The sequence below is a fragment of the Phocoena phocoena genome, chromosome 15 (assembly GCF_963924675.1).
Source record: "Phocoena phocoena chromosome 15, mPhoPho1.1, whole genome shotgun sequence".
NCBI classification, from domain to species: domain Eukaryota; kingdom Metazoa; phylum Chordata; class Mammalia; order Artiodactyla; family Phocoenidae; genus Phocoena; species Phocoena phocoena.
Genome location: NC_089233.1, coordinates 35,044,238 through 35,061,784, shown reverse-complemented (window position 1 = coordinate 35,061,784; position 17,547 = coordinate 35,044,238). Strand labels below are relative to the sequence as shown.

At 48.5% G+C, this 17,547-nt stretch overlaps 1 protein-coding gene across 1 annotated transcript in view; it reads right to left on the bottom strand.

Moving 5' to 3' along the window:
- Positions 1-17,547, bottom strand: part of ADCY9 (adenylate cyclase 9) — a 129,895-nt gene that overhangs the window by 17,933 nt on the left and 94,415 nt on the right. Inside the window, exons 3-7 of the mRNA XM_065892517.1 lie at positions 13,049-13,153; positions 11,336-11,553; positions 6,450-6,552; positions 3,419-3,627; positions 109-268 (exon numbers count right to left, since the gene is read on the bottom strand). Coding sequence (XP_065748589.1) covers positions 109-268; positions 3,419-3,627; positions 6,450-6,552; positions 11,336-11,553; positions 13,049-13,153 — 795 coding nt within the window. The remainder of the gene's footprint in view (positions 1-108; positions 269-3,418; positions 3,628-6,449; positions 6,553-11,335; positions 11,554-13,048; positions 13,154-17,547) is intronic.

Below are 17,547 nucleotides of genomic sequence, written 5' to 3'. Positions count from 1 at the left end.
AAGGGCCTATATTTAAATTGCTGTCCCAAGCCATCAGGTTTATATTTTTAAAAAGTGATCAGGGAGTCCAGAAAAGCACCGATACAAAATCACCAAGACTTTACTTACGTGTATGTTTGTCTCAAATTCGGAGGTGACATGTGAATAGACCGCGAGGGCGGGGAGGGACACCAGGATGGCCCCGATGAAATGGCGCGGGAGCCAGCCGGCTATCCACTCCAGCAGGCGCTTGGTACAAGCCATCACATCTTCCAGGAAGAACACCATCCTGGGAGCGGGGGGAGAAAGGAGAAACGGGGTATCTGTGGGTGGGGGACCCAAAGCCAGGGCCACTCCCAACCCTGGCCTATGCTGTGGCTGCTGGTGTGGGCGGCGGGCAGAACCCCCGCCTCCTTTATTTTTGATCAATGGCAAGTAAACTGGACTCACTCAGCTCACCATACCGTATTTTAAGGTTACTTGCTGCATTCGGATAAGACGTGCTTGTAAAAGACAAGCATAGGCCTCTGTGAGTCTAAATGGAGCATGTAAGAACCAGGCAGGCAAATACTAACAGGTCCTGAAAAAGGTCACCTGTCACCTGTTACTGCCTGCTTCTAGGGAGGTCTCAAGTGGGTGGTTCAGGAGGTGTTCGGAATTTTGTGGGGCTTTTTTGGTGCCTCAATGGTTGCAGGTGCTACTGGCACCAACAGGCAGGAGCTGGGGATGGGTGATGCCCCGTGATGTACAGCGAGGCTCTGCCCTAAGCCCCACATGACTGCTACACACCCCCTGCTGACGATGACTTCAGCCTAGAGCCTAATTGCGTTTTGTTTACAAACAGAAAGTGGTTTCTGTATGGCAGTAACATACACTGAATTTTCCAGGAGTGCAGCTACTGGGTAAACCAAACAAGATTACCCGTAGTTTTATTTGGGACACCACCAAGAGTCGTCAGCATCTCAGAAACCACATCACAGGCTCCTGGGGCTCATACCACCAAACCCGCACACTCATAACAGTCCGCACTGGGAGCTGTCATATTATCAGTGCACAAGGGCAAACAGCTGACGACTTTGGCGTGGCTGCCCAGGTGGTGATGCCCTGGCATATTCGAGGTGAAGCGCTACACGTATATTATTTTAAATGGCTTTCTTGCCATTTCTCCTTCACATTGGAGTGATGGCATTTCATTAATTGCTTCTGAAATTGTGTGTATACGTGGGCTATACTTCAGGGTAGGGATGTGGCATCATAAAACGTTTTTCATGGAGAATGAGGAGCTGAGTATGTGGGGCCAAGAACTGCTTCTCTGCAGGAAGAATCACTGGGTCAACAGCAGCGGGAGGTGGAAGAGAGGACACTGGGGGTCCGCCTCAGGAGGGAGACTCACGCACACAGTCCCCTCTAAAGACACCTTGGTGAGGGTGCAGGTGGGGCAGGCCCACTTTCCTTGCCTTCAAAGGTAAAAAGCCTGTCAAGGGCCTCTCGCATCCACCCAGGCGTCCACACCTTCAGTTACCAGTGTAGGTCCTTATTGACCTAGGGTCCCATATCCACCCTCAGTGGGGCCAGAGGAAATCCCCCAGGCCCCGCCCTCTCCTGGGCACCGACATCACACCAGAGGCTCGGGCAGGAGCAAAGTGGCCCCACAGAGATGTGGATGCACCGGGCACAGCCAGGCCTGGCATCCTCATGGCCCACGGTCCTCTGCAGTCCTTAACCTGGCTTAGCCCAGATTTTTTCAAATTGGGTCCGAAGAACAGGGAACAATCATGTAAAGGGTTCTTTAGAAAAGGTATGAAGAAAACGCTTGCCTCAGAGGGATCAAGAGCCTTAACCAGTTGTGAGTCCCGCATCGGACAGAAACTCAGGGCAGGGAGGGGAGTGATTGGAAGTAGGTACTGGCTTTTCTTTGGGGTGACAGAAATGTTCTAAAATCATATGGTGGTGATGTTTGCACAATTCTGTAAGTTTATTAAAAATCTGTGAATTGTACACTTATGAGTGAACTTATTGTTTGTGAGTTATATCACAATAAAGCTTGTTTTAAGAAGAAAAAAGACTAGGGGCCAGAGGATGCCTTGTTTTGGTCCCTTCGGGTGTCCCCAGGCCCAGGGCAGGCCCACAGAGGGCGCAGTTCATTTGGAAGTGGGTCCCAGGCAGCTTGTGGAGACATGGAGGGAGGCAGGCCCAGGGGAGGGCTGTGCTGGGGAGGAGTCACCTGCTGTGGGCAATGCAGCTCCACGCTGGTGGCGAATCTGGGGAGATGGCGAGGATGTGCCTTAGAGTTCCCTCCACTGGGAGGAGGGGGAGGGAAGGGAAGAGCCCCTGGCAGCCAGAGAAAGCCCTTGGCAAAGGGCTGAACAGGCCTCAGTGGGGAGTTGGGGGGGAAGGGGGGAGTGTGGAAGGGAGGGGGCAGGTGTCCAGCTCATCCATTTCGAAGGGAGGGATCTTGCGTTTGGGAGTCTCAGGGCCAGACCCGAAGCTGTGGTTTCCTGTCCTGGGATGTTGGGGAGGAGTAGAAACTCAAGGTCAGGGTCCTTTACCGCATTTCTCTCCGATCCCCAGTGTGGGGCTGTCCTGCTGAGAGGACAGGGCTGGAGGAAGGGGGTGGACCTGGTGCAAGGACCCAGCGTGAGTGGAGGCCCTGTTTGTATCAGTAGAAACATTGTGAGCTTCCTGAGTGGGGTGGGGCCTGAAACTGGGCTAGTCCTGAGGGCCCAGCCTCCCAGAGGGACTCTGCTGTCTCTTCGGCCACTGCCCATTTTTAAATGGGTTGACTGTCTTTTTATTATTGAGCTAACATTCTAGATATTAGACCCTTGTCACAGATATGATTTGCAAATACTCTCTTCCATCCTGTAGATTCTCTTTCACTTTGGTGTGAAAAGTGATGATGGTGTTCTTTGAAACATGAAAGTTTAAAATTTTGATGAAGTCCATCTTAACTATTTTTTCTTTGGTTGCTTGTGCTTTTCATGTCGTATCTAAGAAAGCGTTGCCTGATCCGAGCTCATGAAGACTTGGGCCTGTGCTTTCCTCTAGAGGTTTATGGTTTCACCCTTACATTCAGGAGAGGCACCTGCTGATGTGCTGGCAGCCCCTTACCAGCTGTACCCTGTACACCTACCTCTTTTCTTTCTCTGCCCTGCTTTCTTATTCCCTATCTTCCCACTTTCTCTCTTCAAGTATCTGATTTGGGAGATCAGCAGACTAGTTGGTGGCATTAGGGCTGCAGAGGACAGTGACCCACTGGTAAGGTGAGTGCCCACCTGTGCTGAGGGCCTGTGTTGGTGAGGGAGGAGCCAGTGAAGCAGGCTGGGGGAGGGAAGAAAAGAGGACCGTCCCCAAAATGGGTTATGGAGACAGCTGGCTGTTCCACCAGCAGAGGGAGCTAAAGGCTAACAGCTGGGCAGTGCTGCAGGTGGGCCTTTACCTGACGGAGACCACGAGGGACAGGACCTCCAGAAGCAGGGCTGCTCCGAAGACCACGAGGGCGGCCGGCGGGGGTGGCATGGAGGCGGCCCCATACTTCAGGAAGCAGGTAATGGAGAGAATCAGAAACACTGTTGTCGACAGAAACACATCCAGGAGGGAGCTGAAGGTGGCACTGGCAAAAGTCTTCACAGGAGAATTCTTTATAACCTGTTTGGGGGGGAGTGTGAACAGCTGCTGCTGGATGTATCCTCCTGGAGAAGTATAATCCAGGCGGAAAAAACAGCAGATGCTTGCTGAGCACTTGCCTCCTGCAGACCAGGTACAGGGTGAGTAGTGCTTCAGGCAGACCGTCTCCTACCCCACCTAACAGTGAAGAAACTGAGGCACAGAGAAGTGAAGAAACTTGTCCAAGGTCACACAGCAACTGATTACAAACCAATTAAGTTCTCACAGGCATGTGACGCCCTGAGCCTGAAAGGCGAGCTATCGACAGGCAAAGTCAGTGACTCTGCATCTGTAGAGACAGTAACAGGAAAGCCACATGCTAGAAGCTTCCACTGAATGCTGGGTCCCAGGCTTAGGGTGTGTGAAAGCTGGCTTCATACAGAAGTAGGAGGTCAACAGCAACAGTGACAGCAAGAGCCTGCTCTGGGCCTGGACGCTGTGCAGGGCTCGAGGGCAGGCATGAAACAACCGCCTCGGGGGCTCATGGCCTAATGGTGGGACAGACAGGAGTCTGAGATGGGTGGTGTCATCAGTGTATCAAAGCGACATGCACATCATGTCAGGAAATCATGGGAAGGAGGGAAAAAATGACGACAACACCAAAGAGTCTGAGAGAGCCTTGTTCCAGGCACCATGTGGACCCTTTGGGGGCACGACCTCAATCGATGCTCACACAGCCCTCAAGGAGGAAATGCTCCCAATCTCAGGGCACAGGCTGGGAGGCTGAGGTGAGGTGGCCAGTAGAGGTCACACAGCCAAGGAGGAGCCCGGCCAGGGGCTGGGGCATCTTGATCATGTCACCTACTGTCCCTGTGCCTCCATTTCCTTAACTGGAAAGAGGGATAAAATGGGACCCTGCACCTTATGGGTGCTGGGGATGCTTAGATGGGAAATCACAAAGTGCGGCGGGGGCCTAATGTGGGGGCGGCTTGGAGCCTCCCACCGTTCCTGCATCGCTCCCATCCTCGCCAGCTGGCCCTGTAGTTCAGGGATAGCGTCCCACCTGCGCCCCAGGCCTCCGGGCTCATTTACTCCCGTTACCTACAACTCAGCCACGTGACCTTTATACAACACAGTCTGATAGTGCCAACTCCTGTTCTGGATCCTTCAATGGCTCCCCTGGCCTTTAGCATAACGTCCACAGTGTGGGAAGCTGCCATCGGGCCCCTGCCCACCTGCCACTTCCACCCCGTCTGCCAGACAGAAGCGCCCACAGCTCCCTGGATGCACCCAGGCTCTGTCTTATCTCCAAGGTTAGGTTTGCAGGTGCTGGCCCCTCTCTGGAACGTTCCTTAATTCAGTTAATTGCTAGTCCTCCCACTAACACGGGCTCCTTCTGGGCCCTCGACCTGGGGTCGGTGTGCTCTGCGGCCATTATGGGGCTCCTGGGTCTGGATTCTCATTTCTGCCGGGTTACTGCTTCCCTGTGAGTGTCTGTCAACGCTACACCCCAGCCCCAGGAGTAGGACCCGGAGGTGCAGACGCTCAGTGAGCATTTGGTGACCTGTGCCCTCTGCTGGGGAGGCTCTGTACTCAGCACCGGGAGTGGGTGGGAGCTCCTGGCCCTGAATCAGGCAGGTGCCCAATCCTAGCGATGGGATCTCGGCCACTCGGCCTTTCCTGGCTTCAGCTTTCTTTTGGTAAAATGGGGATAATCATAAGCTTCCTTGAAGGGTTGCTGTGAGGATTAAGGTTGCTGTTTTGCCTTAAAGGCACCAACCAACCAACTCCCAAGTCCACAAGAGAGCCTCGCCTGGGGTATTAACGGTATTCACCACCCAGGAGGCTGACGAAACTCAACCCCACAGGCATGAACTGCCCTGTCTGGTTCACCGGGACTCTCGGGGTTGGTCAGGGCCTGGATGTAACAGACACTGAGGGATGATCTGCTGGATGAACGAATGGAGTCGAATGAGAAATCCTTCTGGCTCTGGGGTTGGGAGGGTATGCATTTTTGACCTTGGAACACTAAGCTGGGTTAGATTTGGGAAAAATGCAGAGAGCTGGCTTCTTGGAACTCAAACCAGGCTCTAGGTTCTCGTATTTATTCATCGTTTCCACCAAGCCCTACTGAGCACTTGTGGGTGTGGGGACTGGATGCCACGTAGAGTGGAGATGAGAGACAGGGTCCTGCCTCCCAGAGTGGAGAGTCCAGGAGGAGGCATATGATTCAACAGTCCCACAAGAAGAGATTACAAACTGGGATGCAGCTGCGGAGAAACAGTATAACAGAGGAAAAAATCCAGTCTGGGGCAAGGGAAAGTTTCTTAGAGGAAGTGATGTTTGGGCTGAGAGTTACAGGACAACAGGATTTAAGGCAGGGGAGGGGCGGCAGAGGAGGGCTCAGCACCAAAGCACACGGGAGAGCCGAGCAAGGTGAAAGCCCTCTCAGCTCTTGTCCCATTTCAGTAGGAAGAAAGCCGACAGGGAACAGGGGGAGAAATCCTCCTTGAGAACAGAGAATAGGTGGGGCTGGAGCTCCCCCCTCACCCCTCTCACCCCGTACTAGGCCTCCAGGGGCTGGAGCACGGCCAAGGGCACCTGGGGATGCACCAGCTGCAGAGCAGAGGGACCGGGAGATGACAAGCCTGGGTTGCTGTAGAGATATTTGGGATTTTCTCCCTTGTGAAGATAAATTCACATACAGGTGAAATTTAGGGCTTACAGACTGTGGGAAATCAATATGAGCCGTCAATTTCCTGTCACTCAGGAAAACAAAAATGGCCTCCAAAGCACAAGACTAAACATGAACTGTGCAGTGAAAACGACGCATGTCTTTGGTAAAATTATAAGAAGCCACGCACCTCTTCTTGATAGCTGGTCCTGTAGGCTTGTTCTAGCTCCTGATCCAGGAAGTTCAAGCTGAACTGATTAATGGGTGGCTTAAAAAAATAATCTTTCATCAGGCTAGAAGAGACAATAAATGCAGTCAATCAACGTGCAGCACAATCGTTACATTTATTTTATCAGAAGATCACAGTTACCTACTGAAACGCCATTTGTGAAGCGTGTCACAAAAGCTGTACCTAAAAGTCACCATACAATAGGCATTGCTCAACTGCCCCTTTTAGAACATGTCTCTGGAAAGTCCTTCATGCTTCTAGACATAATCCCATTTTAGGTTTCACCTCCACAAAAGAATGCCCATTCACCACTAACATAACACACATCATCAGAACCGTGCTTTTGAAAACATCTTCCTAACGTCCAGAATTAGAATAGAAGGAGGCAGCAGCTTTTTTGTTCTATAAAATGCTCCCTTCCAAAGGACCAGCAGATCCCTGTACTGAGCATACTTATGTTGATTTGGAGGCTTCCTTGCAAACATAATTCAGAACCGGCTGTCCTGTCACTCAGAGTACTGACAGTAATTACCACTGTCACTGCTAACAGGTTGTTATCACAAAATTGTGTTTATAGTTAGTGTAATTTTGGTGCTACTGTCACATATGCAGATTGCATGTGAAATGATAATGCTCAATGATTTTAATAGCAGAGAAATCAAGCCTGCTTTACGTGACTCTTTCATTCTTTTACGGACTGCTAGCAAACAGTCATATCCTTTTTATCCTGCAGAAAATTACTATAAATTTAAGGGAATGTTAGCATAATTTCAGAAGGCGAATGCAGCTGTGGGATGTCTCTCTCCCTCACATAATAACTACTAGAATTAAATCCGATGAAATTTGTAAAGAGCCTATCACGTGCCTGACACACAGTAGGGTTCACTGTAGTTCCTCCTTTCCCTGAAGCAGAGTGGGCTCTCTTTTTGTGCTAAGTGTGCAATACCTTACTGAGCTCTCAGACTTAGAAAAGAGAAAATTCTATCCCCTAATGTTGACCCCCTATTCTCCCCTCCACTTGGCAAGTATGGACAGAGGGAAAAACAACAAAGCAGCCATAAGAAGGAAATGTAATGGCTTCATTTTCGCAGTCAAGTAGCAGGATCCACACTATAAAATACACTGCTCATTTGAGATTAATATTGAGAGGTTCCACTTCTGGGAATGGAAATTAGCTCCTGTTAGATCAATCGTCTCTCAGATAACAACTATAAACCCTAAACAAAATATAAAAACAACTCCTGGAAGGCACTGGCAATTGACCAAAGCAGTAAGAAAATGGAGAAGAGCCACACTTGGAACACGCTGAATTTCTTGTGGGTTTTTTTTTTTTTTTCTTTTTTTGCCTAAAGAGAGTCATTAGTCAGCACCACGTGTAAGATGGCTAAAACTCAGAAAAACTACAGTTTTACTGACCTGGAAAACCAGAAAATAGAGTTTAGCATGCCCACCAATGGAAAATGAGGTTGGACATTCCAGAGAGAGAGGACCAGAGAAGGGGGAGCCCCAAGTTCTGCATATAGGCTCTGCTCAAATCTCTGGCTGACCCCTGAAATACACATGTGCATGGCAGACTACAAGCCTAATTAAGGCTGAAGGAATAGTGGCTGCCCACCTCAGGGGAGACAGAGTTTGGTGTTTGAGTTCAGATGAGTTAACTGTCTACTAAAACAAACTAAAAGTTGATATTCTTCAAAGGAATGTAACAGAATCCAGGTTTTCTAACCATTGTACATAATGTGCACAATGCAATCCAAAATTACTAGACAAACAAGGAAACAGGAAACCATGATCCATCCTCAACAAAAAAGCACTCAACAGAGACCAACCTGAGATTACCAAGTGGTTGGAATTGGAGGTTGGAGTTTATAATGTATATGGATGCAATACATGTGAAAACTAACATAAGGAATGAGAAGAGAGTAATGTACCTATACAATTGTAAGATTTCTACATTTAAAGTGTAATGATACAGGGACTTCCCTGGTGGCACAGTGGTTAAGAAACTGCCTGCCAATTCAGGGGACACGGGCTTGAACCCTGGTCTGGGAAGATCCCACATGCCACATAGCAACTAAGCCCCTGCACCACAACTACTGAGCCTGCACTCTAGAGCCCACGAGCCACAACTACTGAGCCCTTGCACCACAACTACTGAAGCCCACATGCCTAGAACCCATGCTCCGCAACTAGAGAAGCCACCTCAATGAGAAGCCCGCACACCACAATGAAGAGTAGCCCCCGTTTACCGCAACTAGAGAAAGCCTGCATACAGCAACGAAGACCCAACGCAGCCAAAAATAAACAAATACATAAATTTATGAAAAGAAAAAAAGTGAAATGATGCAATATTAACTATAAGAAGACTATAAAAATATAAGACTGCCTAGAGCAACCATTAAAAGAAAAATAATGCAAAGAGGTATGGCTAAAAAGCAAATAAATATATTAAAATATAATAAAAAAGGCAGATATTGTCAGAATGATTTAAGGAGCAAGACCCAAAAGAGATGTATTTCAAATATAAAGACCCAGGTTATAATTTTTTAAAATGGAAAATGATGTAGCATGCAAACAGTAAGAATAAGAAGGCTAGAGTGACTATGTTAATATCCGATAAAGCAGTCTTCAAGACAGAGTATTACTGGGCACAAAGAGGGACACTTCAAAATGATAAAAGGATTATTTACCAGGAATATATAACACTCATAAATGTGTATGTACCTAAAAAAGAGCTTCAAAATACGTGAAACAAAAACTGTCAGGACTACAGAGAGACAGACAATTCCACAACCACAGCTGGAGATTTTAACATCCCTATCTCAATAAGTGATAGAACAAGAGACAAAAAAGTCAGTAAAGAGACAGATGATCTGAACATTACTGCCAACCACGTGGGCCTAATTGAGGTTTATGGATCACAACATCCTGAGAATGCAAAATATGCATTCTTTTCAAACGCACATGGTATGTTTACCAAAACAGACCACATGTGAGACCACAGAACAAGTTTCAATAAATGTAAAAGGAATGAAGTCACATAGTGTATGCCTTTGACTACAATGACATTAAATTAAACATTAATAACTAACATATGTAAATACCGTTTTTCACTAAAAGGAGCCAGGGCTTTTGGAGAAACGGCTGATTCCTGAGCTGGGGCAGGGAAGATATAAAATGAGCCTGTTGTACTGGAAAGTAAGAAATCACTCAAAACAAATGAAGGAGCCGTGTCGAAAGGACACAGGAGCCAGCCTGAAGGCAGGCTTCCAAAGGCCAGACTCGGGACAACTAGAGCATCAAACTCTAATTAGAACAGTGATAAATGATGTCCTGTTAAGTATAACAGGACTCCGTGAGGGTTTATATGGATTTATAAATCTATAGATGGATAGATTAAGTAATAAGTGGGGAGGAGCTCTTCTTTACTGCAGAATGCCAAGCCCCAAATGATAAATGCACAGTCAGCGCTGAAGCAGGAGAACTGCCATTTTGACCAACATAGTAAAGACTGTTTCAAACAAGAACCATCAATGGAGATTAAGTCTAGGGAAGTGTGGTGAGGAATGGGATCTTTACATGATCTGAAAGCATCTTCCCACAGATGGCCGACTAGTCACAGGGAGAAAATAAGTACAGACTGGAGAAGTTGGCAACACTCGCCCAGCTGATCAACATCACTACCCCTGATGCAGGTCAAAGGGGGCACCACGGGCCTCTGGATCTGGTGCCTGAGAAGACACATCACCTCCATGGGATCTGGACACACAAGCAGCCTGGACAGAATCATGAGGAGATGTCACACGAATCCAACTTCAGGAATATTTTATAAAAGAGCCAGGCCTGCATGTTTCAAAAATGTCAATGTCATAGAAGATCAAGAATGGCTGAGGAACTGCCCCAGATTTAAAGAATGAAGAGGCCTGACAACTGCATGGTACAGCATGTGATTCTCTACCGTGCTATGAGGGACACGTGGGACCACACAACAAAACCAGAATAGGAACCGCAGGCTGGGGAAAACACCTCATCAGTGTTAAATTTCCTGAATTAGGTAGCTATGATCATGTGCAAGAACACCCCTGTTTTCAGGAAATACAGTTTTAAGGGGTAGAAAGCACGATGTATCTAACTTACTGTCAAATGGTTAAGAAAAATAAATAAATAAATTTCACAGGGAGAGTGAGGAGAATAAAACAAGCAGAGTAAAATGTTAAAAGTTGGTAAATTGGGGCTTCCCTGGTGGCACAGTGGTTTAGAGTCCACCTGCCGATGCAGGGGACACAGTTTCATGCCCCGGTCTGGGAAGATCCCACATGCCGCAGAGCGGCTGGGCCCATGAGCCATGGCCGCTGAACCTGCGCATCCGGAGCCTGTGCTCTGCAACGGGAGAGGCCACAACAGTGAGAGGCCCACGTACCGCAAAAAAAAAAAAAAAAAGTTGGTAAACTGGGGGGCTCCCCTGGTGGCGCAGTGGTTGAGAGTCCACCTGCCGATGCAGGGGACACGGGTTCGTGCCCCGGTCCGGGAGGATCTCACATGCCGCGGAGCAGCTGGGCCCGTGGGCTGTGGCCACCGGGCCTGCGCGTCCGGAGCCTGTGCTCCGCAACGGGAGAGGCCACAACAGTGAGAGGCCCGCGTACCACACACACACACAAAAAGTTGGTAAATCGGGCAAAGGGTATAAAGGGAATCTTTTGTATTATTCATGCCATTTTTCTGTAAGTTTCAAATTATTTCAAAATACACTGACAATAGAAGGCAAATGCATGGGGGGTGAGGTGACTCAGAAAACGGGGAGCTTCTACCTGCAAATCTTCGCTTTAAGGCAGGTGGCTACATCTTACCTGTCTTCCTTGATAACATCAACAAAATGGGCATCCGTTTTCTCCCGGATGTTCTTGAACCTCAGCGGAAGGAGGGCTGACTGGTCCAAGCTCACACCTGCCCACCTTCCCTTCTCTTGTAAGATCTCGCACAGGGAGGTCTGACTGTTGGTGAGCTTCTCCTCCGGGGGAGGGCTTAGCAGTCCGTTTTGCGTTTTGGAACTGGGTCCTCCAGAAGCCTGTGTCAGGATAAGGGGGTGGGGGCAGACACAGAGGCTGAAGCACGGGATGCAGCAGCACTATCCCCCATAACGCGGCCATACCGGAGCACCCTGGACTGCGCCCCGCACACCACAACCTGCACCTTTGGATCTCTGCTCTAACCTGAGCGCTCTGCCTTTCTGCCGGTCTGCTTTTCCCCATTCCCCCTGGCTCCTCCAAACACACCTCCAGGCGCCCAGGACAGTGGTGTCATGGGAAGAGCCGGTAAGGAGGTCAGGGGGAAGGCTGAGGCAGGAGTTGGGGAGGCTCGCAGAGTTTCCTGACCACAGAACCAGCATTCCAGGAGCCAGGAGGACTCGAAGGAAGTGCAGGGGCGGATCCAGGGAAAGGAAACCCAGAGCTGTAAGGGCTGTGGCTTAAGAAAGGGGGGTGACTGATTTGCATTTCTCTAATAACCAGTCACCCCAAGCAACCTAAATGTCCATTGACAGATGAATGGATAAAAAAGGTGTGGTACATATATACAATGGAATATTACTCAGCCATAAAAAGGAATGAAATTGGGTCATTTGTAGAGATGTAGATGGATCTAGAGTCTGTCATACAGAGTGAAGTAAGTCAGAAAGAGAAAAACAAATAGCGTATATTAATACATATATGTGGAATCTAGAAAAATGGTACAGATGAACCTAGTTCCAGGGCAAAAATAGAGACACAGACATAGAGAACAGACATGTGAACACAGTGGGGGAAGGGGAGGGTAGGATGCTTTGGGTTTTTAGGATTGACATATACACACTACCATGTGTAAAACAGATAGCTAGTGGGAACCTCCTGTATAGCACAGGGAGCTCAGCTTGGTGCTCTGTGATGACCTAGATGGGTGGGATGGGGCGATGGGAGGCGGGCTCAAGAGGGAGGGGATATATGTATACATACAGTTGATTCACTTCATTCTCCAGCAGAAACTAACACAACATTGTAAAACAATTGTACTCCAATTAAAAAAAAGAAGGGGTGACTGGACACAAACGACGTGGAATGACCCAGCATCGTGCAGGTCCATGGGCCAATGACCCGAGGATGAGGATGACAGATTTGCGCCTCCCTGGAGAGTCACCTGATTCAGAAGCTTGCTTGGAGGCTCCTGGGTCTGGTCTCCAGGCGAGACTTCTTTGCACTGCCCTTGCTGCTGGCCTAACCCAAGCCCTCCTCACGCCCCACCTTTCACCCTAAGGGTTCCCCTCTTCTCCTTCCACATCCACATCCCACCAGCCATTGAGTCCAGCTTCCAGCTCCGCAGGTCTCACTGCCCGTCAGGGTATCCCATGCAGGTCAGCATCCATCCTGCTATTTATCGGTCTGTTCAAAACCCAGAGGACTCGAAGGTATGCAATGGTGTCACCCAAGAGGAGTTGCCCTTGGAACTGAGAAGCTGATCAGACAGGATGTCCCCTCAGGTGGGTGCACCAGGAGAGGCACTGACAGGGACCACAGCCCAGAGCAGGTTACCTTGGTGCTCTTCTTGGGCTCCTCCTGACAGCCATTCTGGACTGCTCCGCCTTCAGCGCCAGCTTCCAATTTGGGAGCAAACATGATTCTGCACGACGGGCAGGTCTACGAGAAAAACAAAGACCATAGGAGCTCACTCAGGCAACATGACCTCACTACGTGATTCAAACAAGTCAGCTGTTGTTGCAATTTGCTGTCACACAAATGGCGCAACCAAATGGAAGGTGCAACCAAATGGAAGGCTTACCGAACCACTCAGGATGAGTTAAAAATGAACTGGCTGGGGCTTCCCTGGTGGTGCAGTGATTAAGAATCCGCCTGCCAACGCAGAGGACACAGGTTCAAGCCCTGGTCCATGAAGATCCCACATGCTGTGGAGCAACTAAGCCCGTGCACCACAGCTACTGAGCCTGCGAGCCACAACTACTGAGCCCACGTGCCACAACTACTGAAGCCCACGTGCCTAGAGCCCATGCTCTGCCACAAAGAGAAGCCACGGCAATGAGAAGCCCGCGCACTGCAATGAAGAGTAGCACCCACTTGCCACACTTAGAGAAAGCCCGCGCACAGCAACAAAGACCCAATGCAGCCAAAAAAAAAAAAAAGAACTGGCAGCATGATAATGGAAAATAAACCACACAAAGACCTGTATGTGAACGTGCCCTAACAGCTTCTACTTTTTAGTATAAACAACTTAGATGTCCATCAGCTGATGAATGGATCAACAAAATGGGGTATATCTACAGAACGAAATATTACTCAGCTATCCAAAGGGATGAAGCACTGACAAACACGACAACGTGGATGAACCTTGAAAACTCATTCAGTGAAAGAAGCCAGACGCAAAAGGCCACATATGGTGGGATTCCATCCGTATAAAATATCCACAAAAGGCAAATCCACAGCGACAGAAAGGAGATTAGTGGTTGCCAGTGGTGAGGGACACAAGGGAATGGGGAGTGACTCTAACCAGTGTGGGGTTTCTTTTTGGGGTGATGAAAACGTTCTGACCGTGGTGATGGTTGTACAACCTTTCAAACATACTAAAAACCACCAAATTATACACTCTAAAAGGGTGGATTATATCTCAATAAAGCTGTTGTTAAACAAACTAGCCGCCAACCCACACTCAAACACTAAGCGAAGGTTCTCAAGCTCTCTGTGAAGGTGAGCTGTTCTCATACAGCAGGACAATCGGAGGGACGAGCTTACAGACCTAGCCCTTCTTATTCATTTGCGGGAATTAGCTGACCTAGAAGAGACAAGGCAAGACTCAACACTGCCACATATAGCACAACACAGGGAATACAGACAGTCGTTTACAATAACTACAAATGGAGCATAACCTTTAAAAATTGTCCATCACTATATTGTACTTCTGTAACTTATATAATATTGTACAGCAACTATACTTCAATAAAAAATTTTAAAAAGTACCACCAGGGATAGTAGAAAGGGCAAGGCTTTCATTTCTCACAAACCAGGGTTCAAATCCTCGATTACTTACTGGTTTGGGGACCCCTGTTCAAATCCCTCACCTCGGTTCTCTCCTGTGTGAAGTGAGAGTGAAAACACTTTTCTTGAAGACATATTGTAAGGATTTATGAATACGCAAGTAGAAAGCCTAGCATTGCTCCTGGCGCTCAGTGTATCCTTAATAAATGTACTCTTATTCTTAATATGACCTGGTAATCTAGGAACCAACCACCACTGAGATAGCAACTGACAGCATTCAGGGGAAAAGACAGACTTATTAGGCTTCAAAAACAATTTCCTAGCGTAAGAATCGTTAAGTACTGGAATACACTGTAGGAGGCTAGATATTATTTCAGAAATTTTAAATAATAAAATTTAAATAAAATAAATGTCACTTAGTGCCTTAGGGCAAGGATATAACCCAGATCACATCCTAAGTTAGATTTCAGGCCTGTACTGTATTCAATAAAAGAAATAAAGATTCTAAAGAGTTGTGTAATTTGGGAATCTGATGCAATGCACCCATTAAATTCGAATGCTCGTATTCATTCAAGAAGTGAAAAATTTATACGTGTCAAAAGAGCTGGCCAAATCAGGGAGTATCATGTCCGAGCAAACAGCAGTACCTAGGTAAAATCTGCTTGTAGCTCAGAAAAAAACTGGCATTATTAACAGGGGCAAGATGCTCTAATTATCAATGGCATACAGTAAAATTATTTTAAAGCACCTCTTGGTATTGACTGAGTTAAGCTTCAGAACATGTTGCCAATGGGGCCAATGATCTCAAATGGAAGAAAAAATCCACTACCACACGCATGAAGTGACCCCCACAGCCCCAGAAAAAAGTGTGTGTGTCCACGTGACAGGCCAGCAAGATTCCCAAGGTCTTCCCTAGCAGGTAGGTGTGTGTGTGTGTGTGTGTGTGTGTGTATGTGTGTGTGTGTGTAAATGGCTTTGGTGGTGGTAGTGGTAGCAGGCTTGCTTCTCTAGGGGAACACAGCCTTTTCAGGGGCCAACTGATGGCCCAAGGGTAGGATGGATACAGCCTGGAGCGGCAGGGGTGTGTGGAGGGTTGAGACCCTCTGAGCCAAACCCTTAGGCTCCAGGGACTGTCTGTCACCAATCTCGTAAAGACACGACGGAATAGTGAACAGATTCTCTGACCACTTTTCTTTTCTTTTCTTTTTCTTAAGTCTTTATTTATTTATTTAATTTTATTTTTGGCTGTGTTGGATCTTCATTGCTGCACACAAGCTTTCTCTAGTTGCGGTGAGCAGGGGCTTACTCTTCGTTGCGGTGTGTGGGCTTCTCATCGAGGTGGCTTCTCTTGTTGCGGAGCACAGGCTCTAGGTGCATGGGCTTCAGTAGTTGTGGCACGTGGGCTCAGCAGTTGTGGTTCTAGAGCGCAGGCTCAGTAGTTGAAGTGCACAGCCTTAGTTGCTCCGCAGCGTGTGAGATCTTCCCGGACCAGGGCTCGAACCGGTGACCCCTGCATTGGCAGGTGGATTCTTAACCATTGCGTCACCAAGGAAGCCCTCTCTGAGCACTTTTCAAACGTTAAGTCTAGAGAACAAGTGTAACACAGTGATTAAAGGCACTGGCTTTGAAATCAGACTGTCACGGACTGAATCCTGGTTCTACCACATAATAGTATGGGAATCTCTCTGAGCCTCAGTTTCCTCCTTTGTTAAATGGGATTGAATCATAAGGGCAGAATGAGGAGACACATGTAAAGCCAGTCAGAGGTATTTTAGATCAGCTCTAATCCCAAGGCACTAACCTCCTAGAATGCTGAACTGAGAAGGATGATGAGGCCACGTCCTAGCCCCGAGGGAGGGGACCCATGGGGGCTGGCAATGTCTGCCATGGGTGAGGGCTTGCGTGTGTGAGCGTGCGTGCGTTGACCGCACTTGGCTCCACACACGCCTGCAGTGTTGGGGAGTGCTCAGTAAACACTGGTCCTTAACACTGAAACATCTGGTCCCTATTCTCTTGGGTTCTGAAGCCAGTGCATACGATCATTTAAAGTCCTTGATCACAGACTGGACAGCCACCGGGCGTCTGCTCTTGCCCAGCCCTGTGTTTTCAGGCATCTCTTGGCATCAGCTTGCTCCTAAGTATCTTTCTCTCCTCAAGTACACCTGATGCGCTTGAAGAACAGGCCATCTGCTTCGTAGGAATTCCTCACGGTGTGCTGGCTTTGCATCTGGATGATGTTTCAAGCTTTTAGAGCCACAAATATGCAAAAGTGACTCTCAAACCTATTGGACACCAGAGAGCATACACCCGCTGCAAAGGACTCCCTGGACAGGAGTCAAGGCCACCCCAGTCAGACACTGCATCCCCTCTCTGAAAGGTCTTGGCTGTGAAGGAAGGGGTGGGAGGGCCAGTGGGGACTGGGACTGCCCGTGGGGACCGGGCTGTCTCAGGGGGCCGGGGGCAAGGCTCTTCACAGATGAGCAGCTCAAGGCTACACCCTGTTGGCAAACAGAGGCTGCAGGGCCTGTACCCCATTCTAATGCATGTCCCGCAGAGCTGCCCACAAAAGAACCTCAGGGAGCAAGGAGGTGTGTTGTCGGAGCCGGGATGCTCACAACTGTCTAGGAGACTGTGCTCAGGGAGCTCCGGGGTTCACCGGGGTCACATGTCAAGTGTAGAGCAGGATCCGTGAGTGGGACTCCTAATGGTCTGAATGGTGCTCACTCCGCACACTCACAGCAGCTTCATCCAGGGAGTGGGAACCCCGGGGGTTGGGGAGGATGCCAGCTGTGGACCCAGGCCCTCCTGTGGCAGGGTGGTTCCTGCAGCACAGGGACCCAGCAGCAGATCATTTCATTGTACTGTGAAGATGTGGCTCTTTGTCATTCTGTTTCTTCCTCAGCTACTTTCCTTTTCTGGGGGAAACTACTGATTCTAACTTAAAAACAAATGAAACAAAAATCTTAGAGAAATCTGTCTGCCCTGATGGAAACTTTCTCATATCTCGACATTCCCTCGATCTATAGGGGGAGCCTCTTGTGCTC